General features: G+C 38.9%; 1 protein-coding gene across 2 annotated transcripts; it reads left to right on the plus strand.

Moving 5' to 3' along the window:
- The first annotated feature begins 957 nt into the window (after positions 1–957).
- RNPC3 (RNA binding region (RNP1, RRM) containing 3) lies at positions 958–14,987 on the plus strand. Of its 2 annotated transcripts, none has more exons than XM_059854413.1 (15): positions 958–1,212; positions 2,188–2,235; positions 3,351–3,469; positions 4,079–4,159; positions 4,861–4,972; positions 5,445–5,513; positions 6,105–6,250; positions 7,233–7,358; positions 8,099–8,235; positions 9,013–9,174; positions 9,344–9,438; positions 9,518–9,576; positions 10,110–10,242; positions 11,075–11,147; positions 13,844–14,987. In XM_059854413.1, exons 1-14 carry the CDS (start codon positions 973–975, stop codon positions 11,132–11,134), a joined length of 1,587 nt encoding a protein of 528 aa, XP_059710396.1. In that variant the 5' UTR covers positions 958–972; the 3' UTR covers positions 11,135–11,147; positions 13,844–14,987. The 2 variants fall into 2 exon arrangements, with proteins under 2 accessions (XP_059710396.1, XP_059710395.1); XM_059854412.1 differs by having other exon boundaries at positions 14,765–14,987.
- Positions 14,988–15,512: the final 525 nt, after the last annotated feature.

Consider the following 15,512-nt stretch of genomic DNA (forward strand, 5'->3'; position numbering starts at 1 on the left):
TGTTTGGAGGAATTTGGATTGCCATCTGATCCACCCAACGAGACTGCTGTGCCCACCCACAACGGCCAGGTCTTTGCCCGAGCTGTCGGTGCTCAGTCTCCAAATGTGCACGGCCAAGGCCCTGCAGGTGCACAGTGGGCACAGCACCAGGTCCAGCATGACCGCTCAGGAAAACTGAAGGGCCCTTGAGGACTTTATGGACTGAAGGCCTTGCTTTTTCTATGGGGAGGTGTGGCAAGCACCCATCCTATGGACCAGGTTCCAAGCAAGTTTTCCCCATGGCTGGCTCCAGCACACCCCAGCACAGTGGCAGAGCCTGGGTGTCCCTGGGTGCTCCAGCTGCTCAGAGCCTCAGAGCCACAGCAAGTGCTCCAGGCCCGGCGCTGTGCCTCTGTGGGACCCACGGCCTGTGGCAACAGGCTGGCACGGCTTCTGCCAGCCAGCAAACAGCTAATCTAGTACGGTAAGACCTGAGATTTCATCAGTTAAGATCGGGGATTTCACTCTCGCTTAGGATCATAGCCTGTGTCCTCCAGAACAAGGCAGGTTTGAGGGCCGCCTGGGTGGCTGCTGTGGTAGGTGGCAGCAATCTGTCCATGCTGATTGCTGCAATTATGGGGGGTGTTTCCCGCGGCCAGGCACAGCTCAGTACCTCCCTGTTCATGGGAGGGAGGAAGGGACAAGTCTCTGTAACTAAAGGCTGAGGAGAGGGCATTTTGAGAGCAACACTCCTTAGGATTTGGTGTGCGGACAAGCTCCTAAGCGTTGAAGGGTGAGGGGAGCAGCACCGCGGAGTTCCCCAGGCAGGCTCTGCGCGCAGCGGCCGCAGCCCCCGCCGCGCGCGTTTCCCGCCTCCTCCACCGGGGGTGGCAGTCTCGCGAGATCTGAGGCAGCGGCCTGGCTCCCGCTCTCGCGCGATTTGCGCCGCCGGTTCCGCTGGCGGCGCTTGGCGGTGCCGGGCCCTGCGCGGCGATGGCGGCGCCGGGCCCTGAGGAGCTGCGGGTGGGCGGGCCGGGACCCGCGGGCGGCCCGGGGCTGGGCGCCATCCCGCCGCACCCCGGCGTCCCGCCGCACCCCGGCGTCTCACGGCGGCGCGGGCGGACGCTGCTGGTGCGGCACCTGCCCGCCGAGCTGACGGCGGCGGAGAAGGAGGATCTGCTGCAGCACTTCGGGGCCGTGTCTGTGCGCGTCCTGTCGGACCACGGGCGGCTGGTGAGGGCCGGGAGCGGGGCCGGGGCGGGCCGCGGGCAGGGCTCAGCCTGGAGCCAGGCAGGGGCAGGGGTCCCGCTCCCGGGGAGCCCCGCGGGACACTCGGGACAGCGGGCGGCTCCGGGTTCCGGCCCGCCGCAAGCGCCCTGCCCGCGGCTTTGGCCTTTTGCTGCTGCCAGCCAGGCTGGGCTGAAGCCCTGCAGAAGGGCCTCTTGGCGCCTGCAGGGATGCAGATTCACAGCTCTCTTGAAATCTCTGGTTTGATTTCTTCTTCCTCCAGATTACGAAAACATGGATGTATATGTTTTGTGATAAGTACTTTTCATAAAGAGCCTTGTGTTTTGCAGAACTGCAGATGATGTCTGCTTATTTTATCAGGGTCATGGTCTAGATGAGCATGGGATATTAGAGTTACTGACTTGGTTACAATGATTTTGGGTACGGAATCATGCAGTGGCAAGATGGAGTAATAAAGTTTGCTAAAACAAAACTAACTTGGAAGGTATACTCTATGAGGATTTGATTTAATTTGTAAAATTAAGGGTAAAAGTAGAAACCATTCAAACGTTCAGAGCACAGTCCTTAAAACTTCTGTAGTAGAAAGAGCGTTACTTTTAGTAAGAGTTGCTTTGATGAAAATGTTTTGTGAGGGGCTCAAATGAATTTTCTGGTTTGGATATGTACTTTCTTGCAGTTTAGAATGGTTTTTGCTAGTTAAAAAAACCCCACTTGTCCTGTATTCCTCAGACTGCTGAGCTTATGTCTTAGTTTTGACTACAGGAGGTACTTTTCCAAAATTCATAAGAAAAATGGTTTCTAGTCCTTCATGTTTGCCCTGAATGGGAATTAGATGATTCCTATCTGGTAACTTTCAAATATGTAAACTTGAACTTACAATGTGTTTGTGCCTCAGTGTTTTACATGCAGTTTCTTATGTTTTTTATTCAAATACATTATAACTTTTTGTTTGTTTTCTAGAAACATACTGCTTTTGCCACCTTTCCCAGTGAAAATGCAGCTGCAAAGGTTAGTATTGAGTTTGTTATTGAAAGTTTTAGCAAAGCACTGAATTGCCAATGCTCTAATGTGGTTTACACGTCATCTGGTACTTAGGGCTAGGAAAAAAACAGAGTAGCACAATGTAGGATGAGAGTTCTGTTGCAGGAGTTGCTTGCAGGATTTGATAAAATTCTTGAACACTTCTGTGTTTCCTAGTGTCCTAGGAAAGGTGGATTGAAAGAGGTTTGTGGAATTCATCTGATCTAGCCTGGCAAAGTTAGAGAAGCTGAGACTGATCAGAGCACTGTTTAGGATGTGTGTGCACTTATATACAAACTATAAGCCAAGCAGAGTTTCCTTGTCTCCTGTGTAATTGTGTGTTTGCTATAAAAGTCCTAGTGATTCTCACAATACAAATCTGCCTTGAATGCCCAACTTTGATAAGAAAACTACTGTATTAATAGGAGATTGTATGCCAAAAAGGTTATACTAATAATGCTTTTTAAATACTAGTCTGGTTATAAAGCCTGGGTCAGAACTTCCTCCTTATAACTTGGGTTTAGGGTTTTGTTTTGTTTTTTTTTTTAACATTGCTTCTATTTTTTTTAGGCCACACTTTATAGGACTAAAAAAGTTAAAGACTGTGTGAGGTGAACAGTGGTGAATTAGGTGCTTGTGCCAGTTGTTAGCAGCCTGCTGTGCTCTGAACTTGAAGAATGCTGGATCTTCCTAGAGCCACTGTTAAAATCTTGATTTTAAAACTCCTAGCTGTTACTGACAGAGTTTAGCATGTTTGTACTTCAGGAGCAAAAGGCTGGTTATTTGAAATTGCAGCAATTTAGTAGGCTGTGTGAAAAGTCTGATTGTTAGGGCTGCTCTGTGTTCAGGTGACCAACCTGTGCAGTGGTTCTGGCTGTGCAGCCTGTCCCTTTCCTTCCTGCCAGGAAATCCTGCTGAAAGCAGAGCTGGGAAGACACAAGCAGTGCAGAACTCTCCTGCCCACAGTAGCACAGGCTTAGCTTAAAGCAGTTGGGACTGCATCCTATGGCCACTGTACCACTCAAAGGAAAAACAGTTATGCTTTAAAACAATTCTTTTGTTTGTCCTCTTCCCTTTCTCTTCTCCTCTGTAATTACTTGAAGGCTTTGTCAAGACTGCATCAGCTGAAACTTTTGGGTCACACATTAGTTGTTGAATTTGCAAAGGAGCAAGAGAGTGCACAGGTACTTAGCCAGCCTTCTGCCTCAGACAAGTGCAAAAGGTATGTGCAGAATAATTTCCTTGTTATTTTTGTGGTCAAGGAAAGGGGATTCTGGAGTCATGACACTTAGGTGGTATTTGTAACTCAAAGGATAAATTGTAACCACTTGGAAGTCTTAACAAACAGCTCTGTCGGACAATGACTGTGTCATTTGCACCTGTGGAATGTGCAGATAAGCGATAAAAGCTATGTGTTACTGCTTAATTAACAATACTGTAGTAGAGTTTTCAAGTTATTTATTCCAATTTCTGAATATGAACAAATCAATAATTTAATACCTTTGAATTTATGGTCTCTGAAGAGAGTGCATGATAAATAATTTCAATTCTTTTCCTTTGAGTGGATTTAAGTCATGAGTGTTTGAATATAGGGAGTCTTACTTAAATCTGCATAAGTATTTATTTTAGAAGACTGTCACTACTGTAATTATCCTCATGTATTAATTATGAAGAATTGGTAACAGCTGTAGTAATGCAGTGGGTAAAAGATGCTAAAAATACCTATGCTAATTTATTTTTTATATTTATTAGTAGATGATGCATATTTTATATATTACATTAGGCATACCTAATTTTGCCCTGTTTTAATTAAGACTAAATTAATTTTCAGTTTAGAAGAACCAGTGAAAGAAGAAGAGAAGACAGAGCCAAACTGTGTTAAAATAGAGAATGGAATTGCACCCAGCCATGGGTTAGTATCAGGGTTTTATTTATCTTAATTATTTTATTCTGTTACAGATTATTTTGAAATGTGTTTTGTACTGTTGTAGAAGAGTTTTGTTTCCTCCTATGCTACTGTTCCTCAGGAATGCAGGAGTTGTCATAAAGATGGAATTTCAGTTCCTCAAGTTTAGAATCCTAACATCTGCATAGTGGCTTGTGTTTGGAGCTTGTGGATTGCAGAACAGCCTTCTAGCACTACACATTGCTTTCTTGGGGGGTTGGAGGGCTGAGGTTCTCCCAGTGTTAACAGGAGAATATCACTGACTTCTTTTTCCTGATGTTTTTCCTTCCCCCCTCCCACCCCATTTCATTTTAGCCTATAGGAAGTAGTAAATTTTTTGAAACTAATGCTGAGTTTCTGATGTTTGTACAGGCCACTCTGCTGTGCTTTTGGTTTTGGACATGTTGATGGTTTCTGTTTGCTTTAGGCTCCTGCCTAGCTTGATACTTTCAGTATGCCCAAGCCCAGTAGATCTCTCATGCACTGGGGACTGCTCCATGATGTTAAAGGCATTCTAAGTGGCCCAAAACTGTTCTAGGGAAAATAATAATATTTCAGTGTTACTTCAGATGTAATCAATAGCGAAGCCTCTAGTAATCATTAATTGTTACAGGTGATTAAATGGCAGTAATGTTAAAGTGTCTTGCTTTCAATCTTTTTTTCCTCAGCCTCACCTTTCCCATCAATTCTTGCCTCAAATATTTGTATCCACCACCTTCAAGTGCAATTCTAGCAAATATAGCAAATGCCTTGGCAAGCGTGCCCAAATTTTATGTCCAGGTAAGTAAAAAACGGGGGAAAAAGTAGAAAACTTAAGACATTTAATTTTTCCTCTTTTAATTATCCACAGAAGTAATTATTTTTGTCATCATAAATACTAACTTGGGCTTTCTGTGATAGTGTTAACTAATCTTAGTTTTTTACTGTGCTGAGGTAATGAGATTTTAGTAACCTGAGGTAGATTACTTAATTGACACTGAAGACTTAACTGGATATGCTCTTCCTAATTAGATGTGCCTTGAGTACCTGAAATTTCACTCTGAGAAGATGCTGTATGTTTTTTATTAGCCTTGATAGGGTGTTGCTTATATTGACTATTAGTGTTGGATCTCAAGTGCAAGTTTTACATTGTTTGTGAAAATTAAAACTGTGCTGATTTATACCTGCCAGGAGTGATTGGCTATTTTACCTAGCAAGGAATTGTTATCACTTACTTATTCAAAGGGAACCTACTTATTTTGACTCATTTCAGGTACTCCATCTGATGAATAAAATGAATCTTCCTCCACCTTTTGGACCAATCACTGCTCGCCCTCCCATGGTAACATTTTAAATATGTTCTCAGTACTGTAGGATTGATTCACAATTTAAAATGTTAGCAGCAGTAGGAGATCTGAATTTCTAGAGGATTGCAAATCCTGCTGCATTTCACTGGGTACATGTTGGTCTTCTAAAGCAATTCTTTGGACTATACTTAGAACAAAGAAATACCCATCTACAGTAACACCACTGGAATGTTTCAAACTGTTGCTTCACTGTTGAAGCTGAGATGGCTTTGGAGCCTAAGCCTTCACCCATATGCTTGGACTGTATTCTTCTCAGGAAAGTCCTTGAAGCTGAGTGCAAAGTGAAAATCCAAGGCCATGGTTGCTTTATTTTTTCCTCATCTCAACTTAAAAGAATTAAACCATTCACTGTTATGCTTCAGAAAGCAGATTGTTTTACTTGTGGAAAGTCTTTCATTAGTAATGTAGTTTACCAAAATGGTGTGTAGATCCCTATAAGCATACTTGGAGGAAATAGTTGTTAAATTATTATTAATTGCTTTGACTGTTGTTAGTAAGGAAACAAGGTACGTTCAGGTTTTTTCCTTCAAGAAGTTTAATTTTTCCAACTTCTCCCCCATAATTAGTATGAAGAGTATTTACCAGTACCTGTGCCACCTCCTCCAATCCCACCTCTGCCTCCTGAAGAGCCTCCTTTGCCTGAAGAGGAAGAAGGACTGTCTAGGGGGGATGAATCAGAATATGAAAGTGATAATGATGAGGAAAAGGAGAGGTATGCATTTTACAGTCATTTGCAAGGTTTTGGGCTCGCTCAAAGGAGTGGTTTTACTTTTCCAGCTTCCAGTTCAGCAAGTGGTAATGTTTGTAGTATTATAGATTTAGCATCTAGTAGAGAGAAGAAGAAATCTTTCCAGATGCTTAGAGAAAGTCCAGAGTGCAGAAGGACAGTGCAGGTTTAAATGCAGCAAGAAAAGGAGAGTGGCCTATTTGTGTGCAAGTTTTCCTTTGTTCCCATGTCCAAAAAATCCCAACTAAACAAAAACTCAGCTTGAAGAGTGCAGATGTAAGGAAGCAAAAATTAGATTATTTTCTGAAGTCTTCATTGCTCCACATCCTTGTAAATTGACTCCTCAGCCTGAATCGTATGTGCACACCAACTTCTAGAACATTCTTTGTACATCAGCAGGTGTGCTAGGGGTGATAATATTTGTGCTGAGGATTCTCTTGCAGTTTTGGGACTGAATTACATCATAGCTTAAAGATTAAAAAAATACAGCTACCTCTACTTTAAAAAGCAGCTTTTTCCTTTGCTGTCTAAACTGAGAAATAAATCAGAAAGTCCCTATGCTGTATTTGGAAAAAGGTACCCCTGTTGAGTGTTATAAAATCAGGTTCAGCTTGGGCCATCACAGCTTCTCTCACAGCTTCAGTGTCCCAGTAAGGAGCATGCTTGGGGAAGGAAGGGCATCACTGACATGTTACGATTTTGGTCAGTCCTTAAGTGCTCTGTGTATATCGATTTGCTGTGTGGTACAGCTTCAGTTTTAAGGTATATTATATATATATAAAAAATTGTATATATGTGTGTGTGTGTGTATATATATATATATATACACACAATTATATTCTGAAAAATTCTATGTCGGGGGCTTTAAGGAAAGGGGAAGAGTTTTTAAAATTAGTATTTTCAAATAAACTGTAAACCTCTTTGTTTTATTTTTGTTTGGTTTTCTTTTTGTTTTTGTTTAAAATAGAATGACCAAGTTGATGGAATTAGCAACCCTTCAGCCTAAAAGACCAATAAATACAAAGAAGCGTGGTGTTAGAAAAAAGCAAAGAATTAAGGACATGTTGAATGTTCCTGTGTGTACTTCCCACAGGTTTGTGTTTTTTGCACTTATCCTATTGGTTTCATTGCTCTAAAAATCCAGGTTTTCTTCTAGTTTGAACTAAAGTCTGGTCAACAACCTTAAAGTGTGCCTGATTCAAGCTCTATTTCTCTTCCTGACAAACTAATAGAAATTCCTTTTCCTAAAAAGATAACTAGTTTCACATCACAGCTGTGACCAAAGCAATTTGGATTTATTGTTTGGACTGCTTCTTAAAACAAAAAACTCAAAGTACAACACTGGAAGAATAGAAACTGGCTTGCTTTAAAATGAGTTTGGGTCTTAGAACTGCAGTTCTATGCCACAGTAGACAGCAGTGCAGTATTTCTATGTTGTGATGAATGATTGTGAATTCATTTTTACTAATGGCTGCCTGCTTCCTCCAAGTGATCTTCTACATTTTTTAAAAAATGTCATAAATTTTATATACTAGGTGAGAGCAGCAGCAATGCCACTTATTTTTCATGCTGAAGTTACTGATGAAGGTTTTAAAAAATACCTGTGTGTATTGTACTGTGGTACATGATGGTTGGTTTTACTCCCACGGCCAGACATACCTTCTGTATATGCAGTGTTTTAATAACCTAAAACTCTGTTGGGGAAGTGTATGAAATGGAGAACATGTGTTTGTGGTAAACAGCAGCATAAAATTTAGCTGGAAGAAATTTGGTGTTTGAGCATGCATTCATTGGTGTCCGAGTCTTTAATTAACATGTTGTTGTTTTGAACAGTAACTCGCACCCTACACTGTCACCTTCAGATGTCTTTGAGCAGCTGCAGCACATAGGTCATAAAAAAATAGAGTTTCATATTAGTACTGAGATCCCAGCTGTTCTTCAGATAAACCCAGAAAAAGAAGAAAAAAATGGTAAGAGAGTTTGTACTTCAAATGTATTTAATGTTCAAGTCATTGTGGCTTCAGTATATAAAGGGATCTGAAATTTACACCAGGAAATTCTTTTCCCTTTCTTTATTGGAGCTTTCAACACCAAGTTCATCATATTTGTATTTGCTGTTTTTCCCATGTTACAAGCTTTGGAAAGGATCCAGAGGATTTTAAAGGTCTCTCTCCTATGTGCTTTATGTTTTATGGTACATTGCACTGTATTTTAAATGATAAGATGCAAATGTTACAAATTTTCAGTATTTTATGGTGTAAATGAATATATCAGGCTAGTTTCAGATTTTCCTTTTCCAGCTCTTAGCAGCATCCGAGTGATTGCCAATCCCTTTTCTCTGGTGCACCGATTATCTGCCATAAGAATGCTGGGCACTGATAACAATCAGGTGTGATGGCTTTTTAGAGGCTTATGGTCAGTCTGTGGTTCTTGGTATTTACAGTAATATCCAGTTTCTTTAAGGGAAAATAATGAAATGGATACAGGATTGAACAGCAAGACAAGGTTTATGCTAACTAATGTGTGCCATGGCCTTTATTTTTACTACATGGGGTTTTATAGGACTATACAGTGCAGGTGCTTTTGTCAAACCAGGGATTAAGACTCATTTTTAAGGGTGTACTCAAATTGCTTTACAAAGTCTGCTCTATTAAAATGTTGCTGGAAAGAGTATGATTTTCTTGCTGGCTCTTGATTTTGGTGTGAATAAAGGTAAAAACCACTTACATAATTTGTTGAATTTTCAGACCTTTATGCAACCACAGAAGAAATCAACAATACAGGCTTTGGAAGGATTTTCCCAGCTCCTAGCTCAAATGATAAAATGGAAACTGAAGAGGAAGATGATGAAATACCATCAGAATTTATTTCTAGAAAAGATCTAGAAAAAAACAGACTTTCTAGAGAAGGTATAACTGTGAGAATAAATTATCTAGTAACAGCTTTTTTATTTGTTGCAACAAATAGCTGAAATAAATGTTTATTTTCTTAATTGAGCATATAGTGAATTATTTTATACTGAGCAAATGTGCAAAGTAAATGAACTAAAGCGTGTTTTATTATTTTTTTGTCTTCAAGAAATGGAAAAATATTCTGTTTTCAAAAACTATGAGCCAGGTGATCCAAATTGCAGGATATATGTGAAGAATTTAGCTAAACAAGTTCAAGAAAAGGTAAGTAAACAAGCAAATTAAATATCTATCAAAAAGCCTTTTTCTTAGCATTCATCTTATACCTACACTTTAATTTCAGGATCTGAAGTTCATTTTTGGAAGATATGTTGACTTCCAGTCAGAGGTGGAACGCAATATGTGAGTTTCTTTCATACTTGGTTAGAATTAAGCCTTTCATATTAACGTCTGTGACACTTCTGAAAACTGTGATTTTCAAAAATAGCCATATTCACATTTTCTGTGTTTCTGCATAAACAAAAATGTGTTAGACCTAAAAATCTTAATTTATGAAGATTAAGAAATTGAATTATTTTATGATGAGTGACTGAAGACCCTATTATTTTGCCTTTATATTTTCATTCCCAGATTTACTTTTTTTGGCTGTGTGACACAGAATGAACTGTGTAGGTGATTGTGTGTATCTGATCATTTTGCATATGTCCTGTTGAGTAGTACTGCACATCAATTTGCTATCCTGCAGTTTAATATGACCTTTTAGGAAATGGTTTCCCCAAGCAAAATGGTCTCCAAGGACATCACGCCTCCTTGTAGGCTTTTCTTCTGTTTCTGCTATTTCTCCCAACTGAAGCATGAGAATTGTGCATTTGTACTGTGAAATCTGCAAGGTTTGTTAAACGTGAGTAATTCCCAGTTCTGTGCTGTGCCCCTAGGTTTGATATCCGTTTGATGAAAGAAGGCCGGATGAAGGGACAGGCTTTCATTGGACTTCCCAATGAGAAGGCAGCTGCTAAAGCACTAAAAGAAGCAAATGGCTATGTCTTATTTGAAAAACCCATGGTGGTTGTATCCTTTTCTTCAAGCATTTGCATTATATTCTTTGTCATCTCTGCCAGTCTCTGCCAAGTTTTGTTTTTACAGTGTTCTGCAAAATAAAAAATGCCTTAAGAAAACCAGTCAGCAGAACACAGTGCACTATTTATGGTAGCTGAAAAAACCACAGAGGCAACTCTTCTGAAATAGGAAAGTAAAAGTGATTTAAGAACAGAATTCCCTGGTCTTAAATCTTTGATCCTGCAAAGACACTATAGAAGATAATTTAGCTTGCATGACCACTGTATTTAAATTAAATACAAGGTTTTGGACTTGGTTAAGTGTGTGTTTGCAGAATCACAATCATAAGAAGCATTCCTGTAAGAGTAAGTGGTTCTAGATGGGTTTTTCAGCTGGAACTGTCTCCTTTTGATTGCATAGCACTGGTCTTTTTGTGTGAAAGTCCATTCTTACTTTTCACTTCAGTTTCTTTATACTCACATTAACCCCAGCATCTGCTGCTTTTACTGTTTTTCCACTCTAATACTGAGACATCAAAGTTAAGAATTAACATGCTGGGTTGGAAGTTTGTAAATATCAAACATTTATCCTACTGTAGTTCCCTTGTTTGTATCTAACCCATTCCCAGTTAGTCCTCCTAATGGGCTCTCTAATAACTCCTGTACTGTGTGTCAGTGAGGTCCTAATCTTTGACTAATAGACACTGTTATAATACTAAATACTGTAGTAGAATTGATTCACAGATAAAGGTCACTTTCTAGACTGATTTGTAGAAGTAATCTTTTTTGTCTTTCTTAATTGACTTCTACTTACCAGACACTTGTAGTCCTTAATAGAATCTCAGCAATTTGCTCGTTCAGCTAGACCAAAACAGGATGCCAACGAAGGGAAAAGAAAAAAGTAAAATCCTGCATAAGGTATAGACTCTCTGCCTGAAAGTAAAAACAAAGGATTGGGCTGGGGGTTTTTATTAGTGTTTGTTTGGTTTTATTTACTCTCTCTTTAACAGCTTCTTTAGGAATATTGATAATGGAGAGGAAGTGTTCCATACAAATTTATTTTCTTAAATGTGTGCCTATATCAGAAAAACAGAGTGCAAGGTATATAGTTGGTATAAGTTTAAAACTTTGTTTTTTCCTGTGTTAAAAAACTCGGGCCAATATTTTCCTAATCCTGATATTGTAGGACACTTGTCAGTTTCTCTAATCCTTAATTTACAAAGATAAGGAGAATAATTTTGTGGAATTGGACCACTTATCTTTTAGTAATCTCCCAGGGTTTGGGTATTGAAAAGTGTTGCCTCTTAACTCCTTCCTTTCCATCCCTGCCATTGTAAAGTGATCCTGAAGAACTGGTTCCAGCAGTAAACTTCTGCTGGCTCTAAAGAATCTTTTCTAACTTCAGAAAATGAGTTCTTAGTGCTGTTGCAGTAACCTTTAAACTTGTCTGAATTAGTGAAGGATATTCTCTTGGAAAGTGCTGCGTAGTGTTGCATTGATCAGGGCTTCCTTTGTTGTGGAATATGTAGATCCTGATTTTTGGCATTATTTAAACATAATGAGAAAGCACCTTTCTGCTAGAAGACACTATTTAACTTTTATTTCTTATCATGTAGCTTTACTTCACTGCTACCTACTCTCAGTATTTCATTTATGTAAGAGTAAGTCAAGCCAAATCAGCTCTAATTTACCTAACTGGTTTCATGGCCTGCAAACATTTGCATAGTGAACTAGAAAATGACCATGTGAAGTAACTGGTACTAAAAAGTGTTTATTTCTCAGTCTGCACCCTCTGATACATGAGTTAGCTCCAGTTTAAAGGGCACAGACCTTAATTTCTGGTTACAGTTGAGATCACTCTGGCTCTGCCTCCGCTTAAAATTACCTGAAGTCTTAGCCCGAGTGCTTATGAAACATTACTTAACCCATTGGTGTGTTTTTAACCTGGAGCTTAATCCTTGTTACTCTGAAGAAAACCTGAATTTGAAATAAAGGATGTGAACATTTGGTTTTGAATTTTACAAAATGGTTGTAAAGCCCACAGTGTGGTTATTGTGGTGGCAGTATTTCTATTTTTAACACCTACTCTTATTGTAGGTTCCTCATTCCATCCATTGTCTAAGGATTTTTAAAATCAGATTTAGGCTTGTTTCTCTCTCTTTGGTCTTACTTCCTATTTTGTGTTCTTGTTTGTAGTTTGAAAAATTTTTATTTTGTCAAATTAAAGATCACTTTTTTATAGGTCTTCTGTACTGTTTATTGAAAAGAGCCTTGGCTAAAGTGTTCTATTAGGATCAAGTATTTATGAGACTATTTCAGTTTTGTTTGCAACTCCTTTCTTGTTAGAAAAAACCTTCTATTTGTATAATCTAGTGTCTAATGAGATTACTAAGGTTTCTTATATTAAAAAAAATATTGAAGTATTTTAGCTGTTGGAGAACCTGATGAAGTCTGAACACTTTTATACTTTTAGGAATTCCCTCTTTTTTCAACTCACCAACTCATTTTGTACATTAATTCTGAATTCATTAAACATGCTAAATACTTGAATTGCATAAAGAAAATAACAAAGTGCTGATTTGTTATTATTTTGATGGTCAACTCAGAAGCTTTTTCTAGAGTGAGCAAACCATACTGGGGCTATATTTAATTGTGGACCTGAAAGTCTTCCATGAGTTACCATCTTACAAGTGTCCCTGGTGTTCTCAGTCCATGGGCAGAACTTCTCACTAACCTTGACTGTTTATATGTTTTAGTCATAACAATGTGCTGAGGAGTTACACAGATTTCTAAGGATCCTTGAGGATTAATTAAAAATACTTGTTGCTACTTGTTGCATTTTTCAAGTAATGGTTAAGCTGATCCCTATTTCTGTATGACTGTTTTTTCTGTTCCTGCTGGAATATTCGGATGGATGCTGATTTATGAAGCAAATTTCCATGATAAAAACTTGAGTCTGCTTGAGTCTAGGGTTGTTTTTCTGTTGTTGGGTGGGTTTTGTTGGCTTTTTGTTTTGTTTTGGGGTTTTTTTAGGGTTTTTTTTCCTACAAAGGTATTATCTTTTTTTTTTTTTTTTTTTTTTGACAAACAGTATGTTTATAAAACAATATGGTTTATAAAATACTGCAGAACTCCCTGCTGGTTGAAATGTCTCTTTATGGATGGACTGGCAAAAAGTTCACCTAAAGTGACTTTTTCCTGTAGCTAAAATACAACTGTTTGGGAGATAAGTTATGTGGAAGAAACTGATGTTGAGAGGTCTCCAGCTTCTTCATAAGGAAGAAGTGGCTTGAAAGCTGGCATTAAAGGGAAACATGATTGGGTTTTGGACTTGATGGAAATAAAGTGAGTCTGTAAAATGGCAAAGACTTGAAGGAGATGGAAGAATCTGCTGGTGTCCTAATAGTTTGAGTTATCAAAAATGTATTTTCTTTTGAATATGAAATTTAGTGTTAATGGATTCATCAGCCCTCATTAAGTCTCATAAGGGGTTAGAATTGTTTTTTATCAAAGAGGCATATTTGCTTTTTTTTTTTGGTAGGTAGCATAAAGTTATGTGTGTGCAATACTGAGAATCAAGTAAAATTAAACCACATTCTGCTGTTCTTCTTTAGAAACATTCCTGCGTAAATACTGCAATAATACTGTCATGCAGAGTGTATCCTTTCTTGTTGTATCCTTTTTTGTGCAATGTTTCCTGTAGCCCTCAACTGCATCATAAGTTTTCATTTAGAGTAGGTGTGGGGAGGAGTTAACATGTTTTAAGCTTGAGCTAACCTAATAATTTTAAAAAGCAAATTTTTTTGGGGGGGGGGGAAGAAACCAATGAGTTGTCTGTGTTGTGTGAATAGACACAATGAAGGTTCTTAGTCTTAAAAGGTGGCCTTCACCTTCTTCCTCAGACACCCTACTAATTTGTGGTCCTATTCCTTAGTAGAACAGTTCTAGCTCATACCAGCTGATCTGTGTGAAGCTGTGCTGAGCTCACACTGACCAAGCCACCATGTTTTATTTTAAAAACATATTAATATAATAATATGTTGGCTAAAACACATTGCAGAGCAGTTTTAATATTAAGGGGTTGACCAGTATTTTAGATCATTTGATGATTACTGTTGTCCTGGTACATGAGAAACAGTTTGGAGTTGATTTAGTTAATACATTCCTTACTTTGTCTTCTTTGAATAAAGAAGAAAATTAACAATATCTTGCAATTAAATATTTGGAGATGGACTAATTATCAACTATTAATCACTGCTACCTTTTTGTTGGTTGTTTGGGTTTTTTTACATTGCTGTCTTCACCCAGGTAGTGTTGTTGCTAGTGACCTACATGTTTCCTGTGGTTTTCATACTACATTTCTATTTAACATTCTATAATATAAAATTAATACAGTCTGCATTAAAATGTATTTTTTACAGACATTAAGCACTTTTTAAAACACTAAGCATCTTTCAATTTAGTTGTCAAAAGCCAGTATAGCACTGCAATTTTTTGGTAGTTCTTACTTTTAACATGCCTTTGTAATATTCCAGGTCCCTTTTGTGTTCCTTCTCTTTCAAGTATCATCGAGCTGGGGAAGAAGCAGTGTGATCATCAGGACTCTTGAACTGTGCGTAGTTGCATTTCATTTAAGGCAGAGAATAAATTTTCCTGTCTTAAGGATTCCACATATCTTTAAATACCACAAGACTTACTACATCATAAATGTATGTTAGATTGCTTGTGATATCTAATAAATTATTTCCCTTCTCTTCATTTTGCTGCCTTCTCTTTGTTTTGACTTTTGTTCTTGGGGTTTTGGGCAGGATGGGTCTTTTTGTCTTGGAGACCAAGCAGAAGGACGGGTGCACAGGCCTGAATTTGTACTGTGAAACTGGGCCCTGTTGTTCCTCACTAATTACCTTGCATTGTTCACCTGCAACTTGAAAACTGCCAGTGGTGAGACTGAAGTCATTAAAACCAGAGTAGCAGCTAAAACTGGCATAGATGTGGTCCTTGCCCTGTTGAGGGTGGTGATAACAGTGGTCACAGAGATTTGCTACATACAGGGCTGGTTACTTGAACTGTCTAAAACCATGTGGGAATTACTGCAATGACAATTAATTGACAAGATATTCTAGTCCAGTGAACTTAAAGAGTTATTCCATAAATGACTAAATCATATCTGATGCTGTGGGAGCTGGTGTAGAGGATTTGTCATTACTTCAGCTGCAAGCAGTCTAAATCAGTAGCATTGGTGGCTGGACCAAAGGAAGTCTATCTTTGCTATTTTTTTCCAAT

Source organism: Haemorhous mexicanus, chromosome 9 (genome assembly GCF_027477595.1).
Source record: "Haemorhous mexicanus isolate bHaeMex1 chromosome 9, bHaeMex1.pri, whole genome shotgun sequence".
NCBI lineage: Eukaryota > Metazoa > Chordata > Aves > Passeriformes > Fringillidae > Haemorhous > Haemorhous mexicanus.

Bases quoted from the DNA above. Each gene is read 5' to 3' on its own strand.
- RNPC3 (XM_059854413.1), top strand. From the start codon at position 973: ATGGCGGCGCCGGGCCCTGAGGAGCTGCGGGTGGGCGGGCCGGGACCC. The intron at 1,213-2,187 runs GTGAGGGCCGGG...TTTGTTTTCTAG, and splicing joins TGTCGGACCACGGGCGGCTG to AAACATACTGCTTTTGCCAC. The intron at 2,236-3,350 runs GTTAGTATTGAG...AATTACTTGAAG, and splicing joins GTGAAAATGCAGCTGCAAAG to GCTTTGTCAAGACTGCATCA.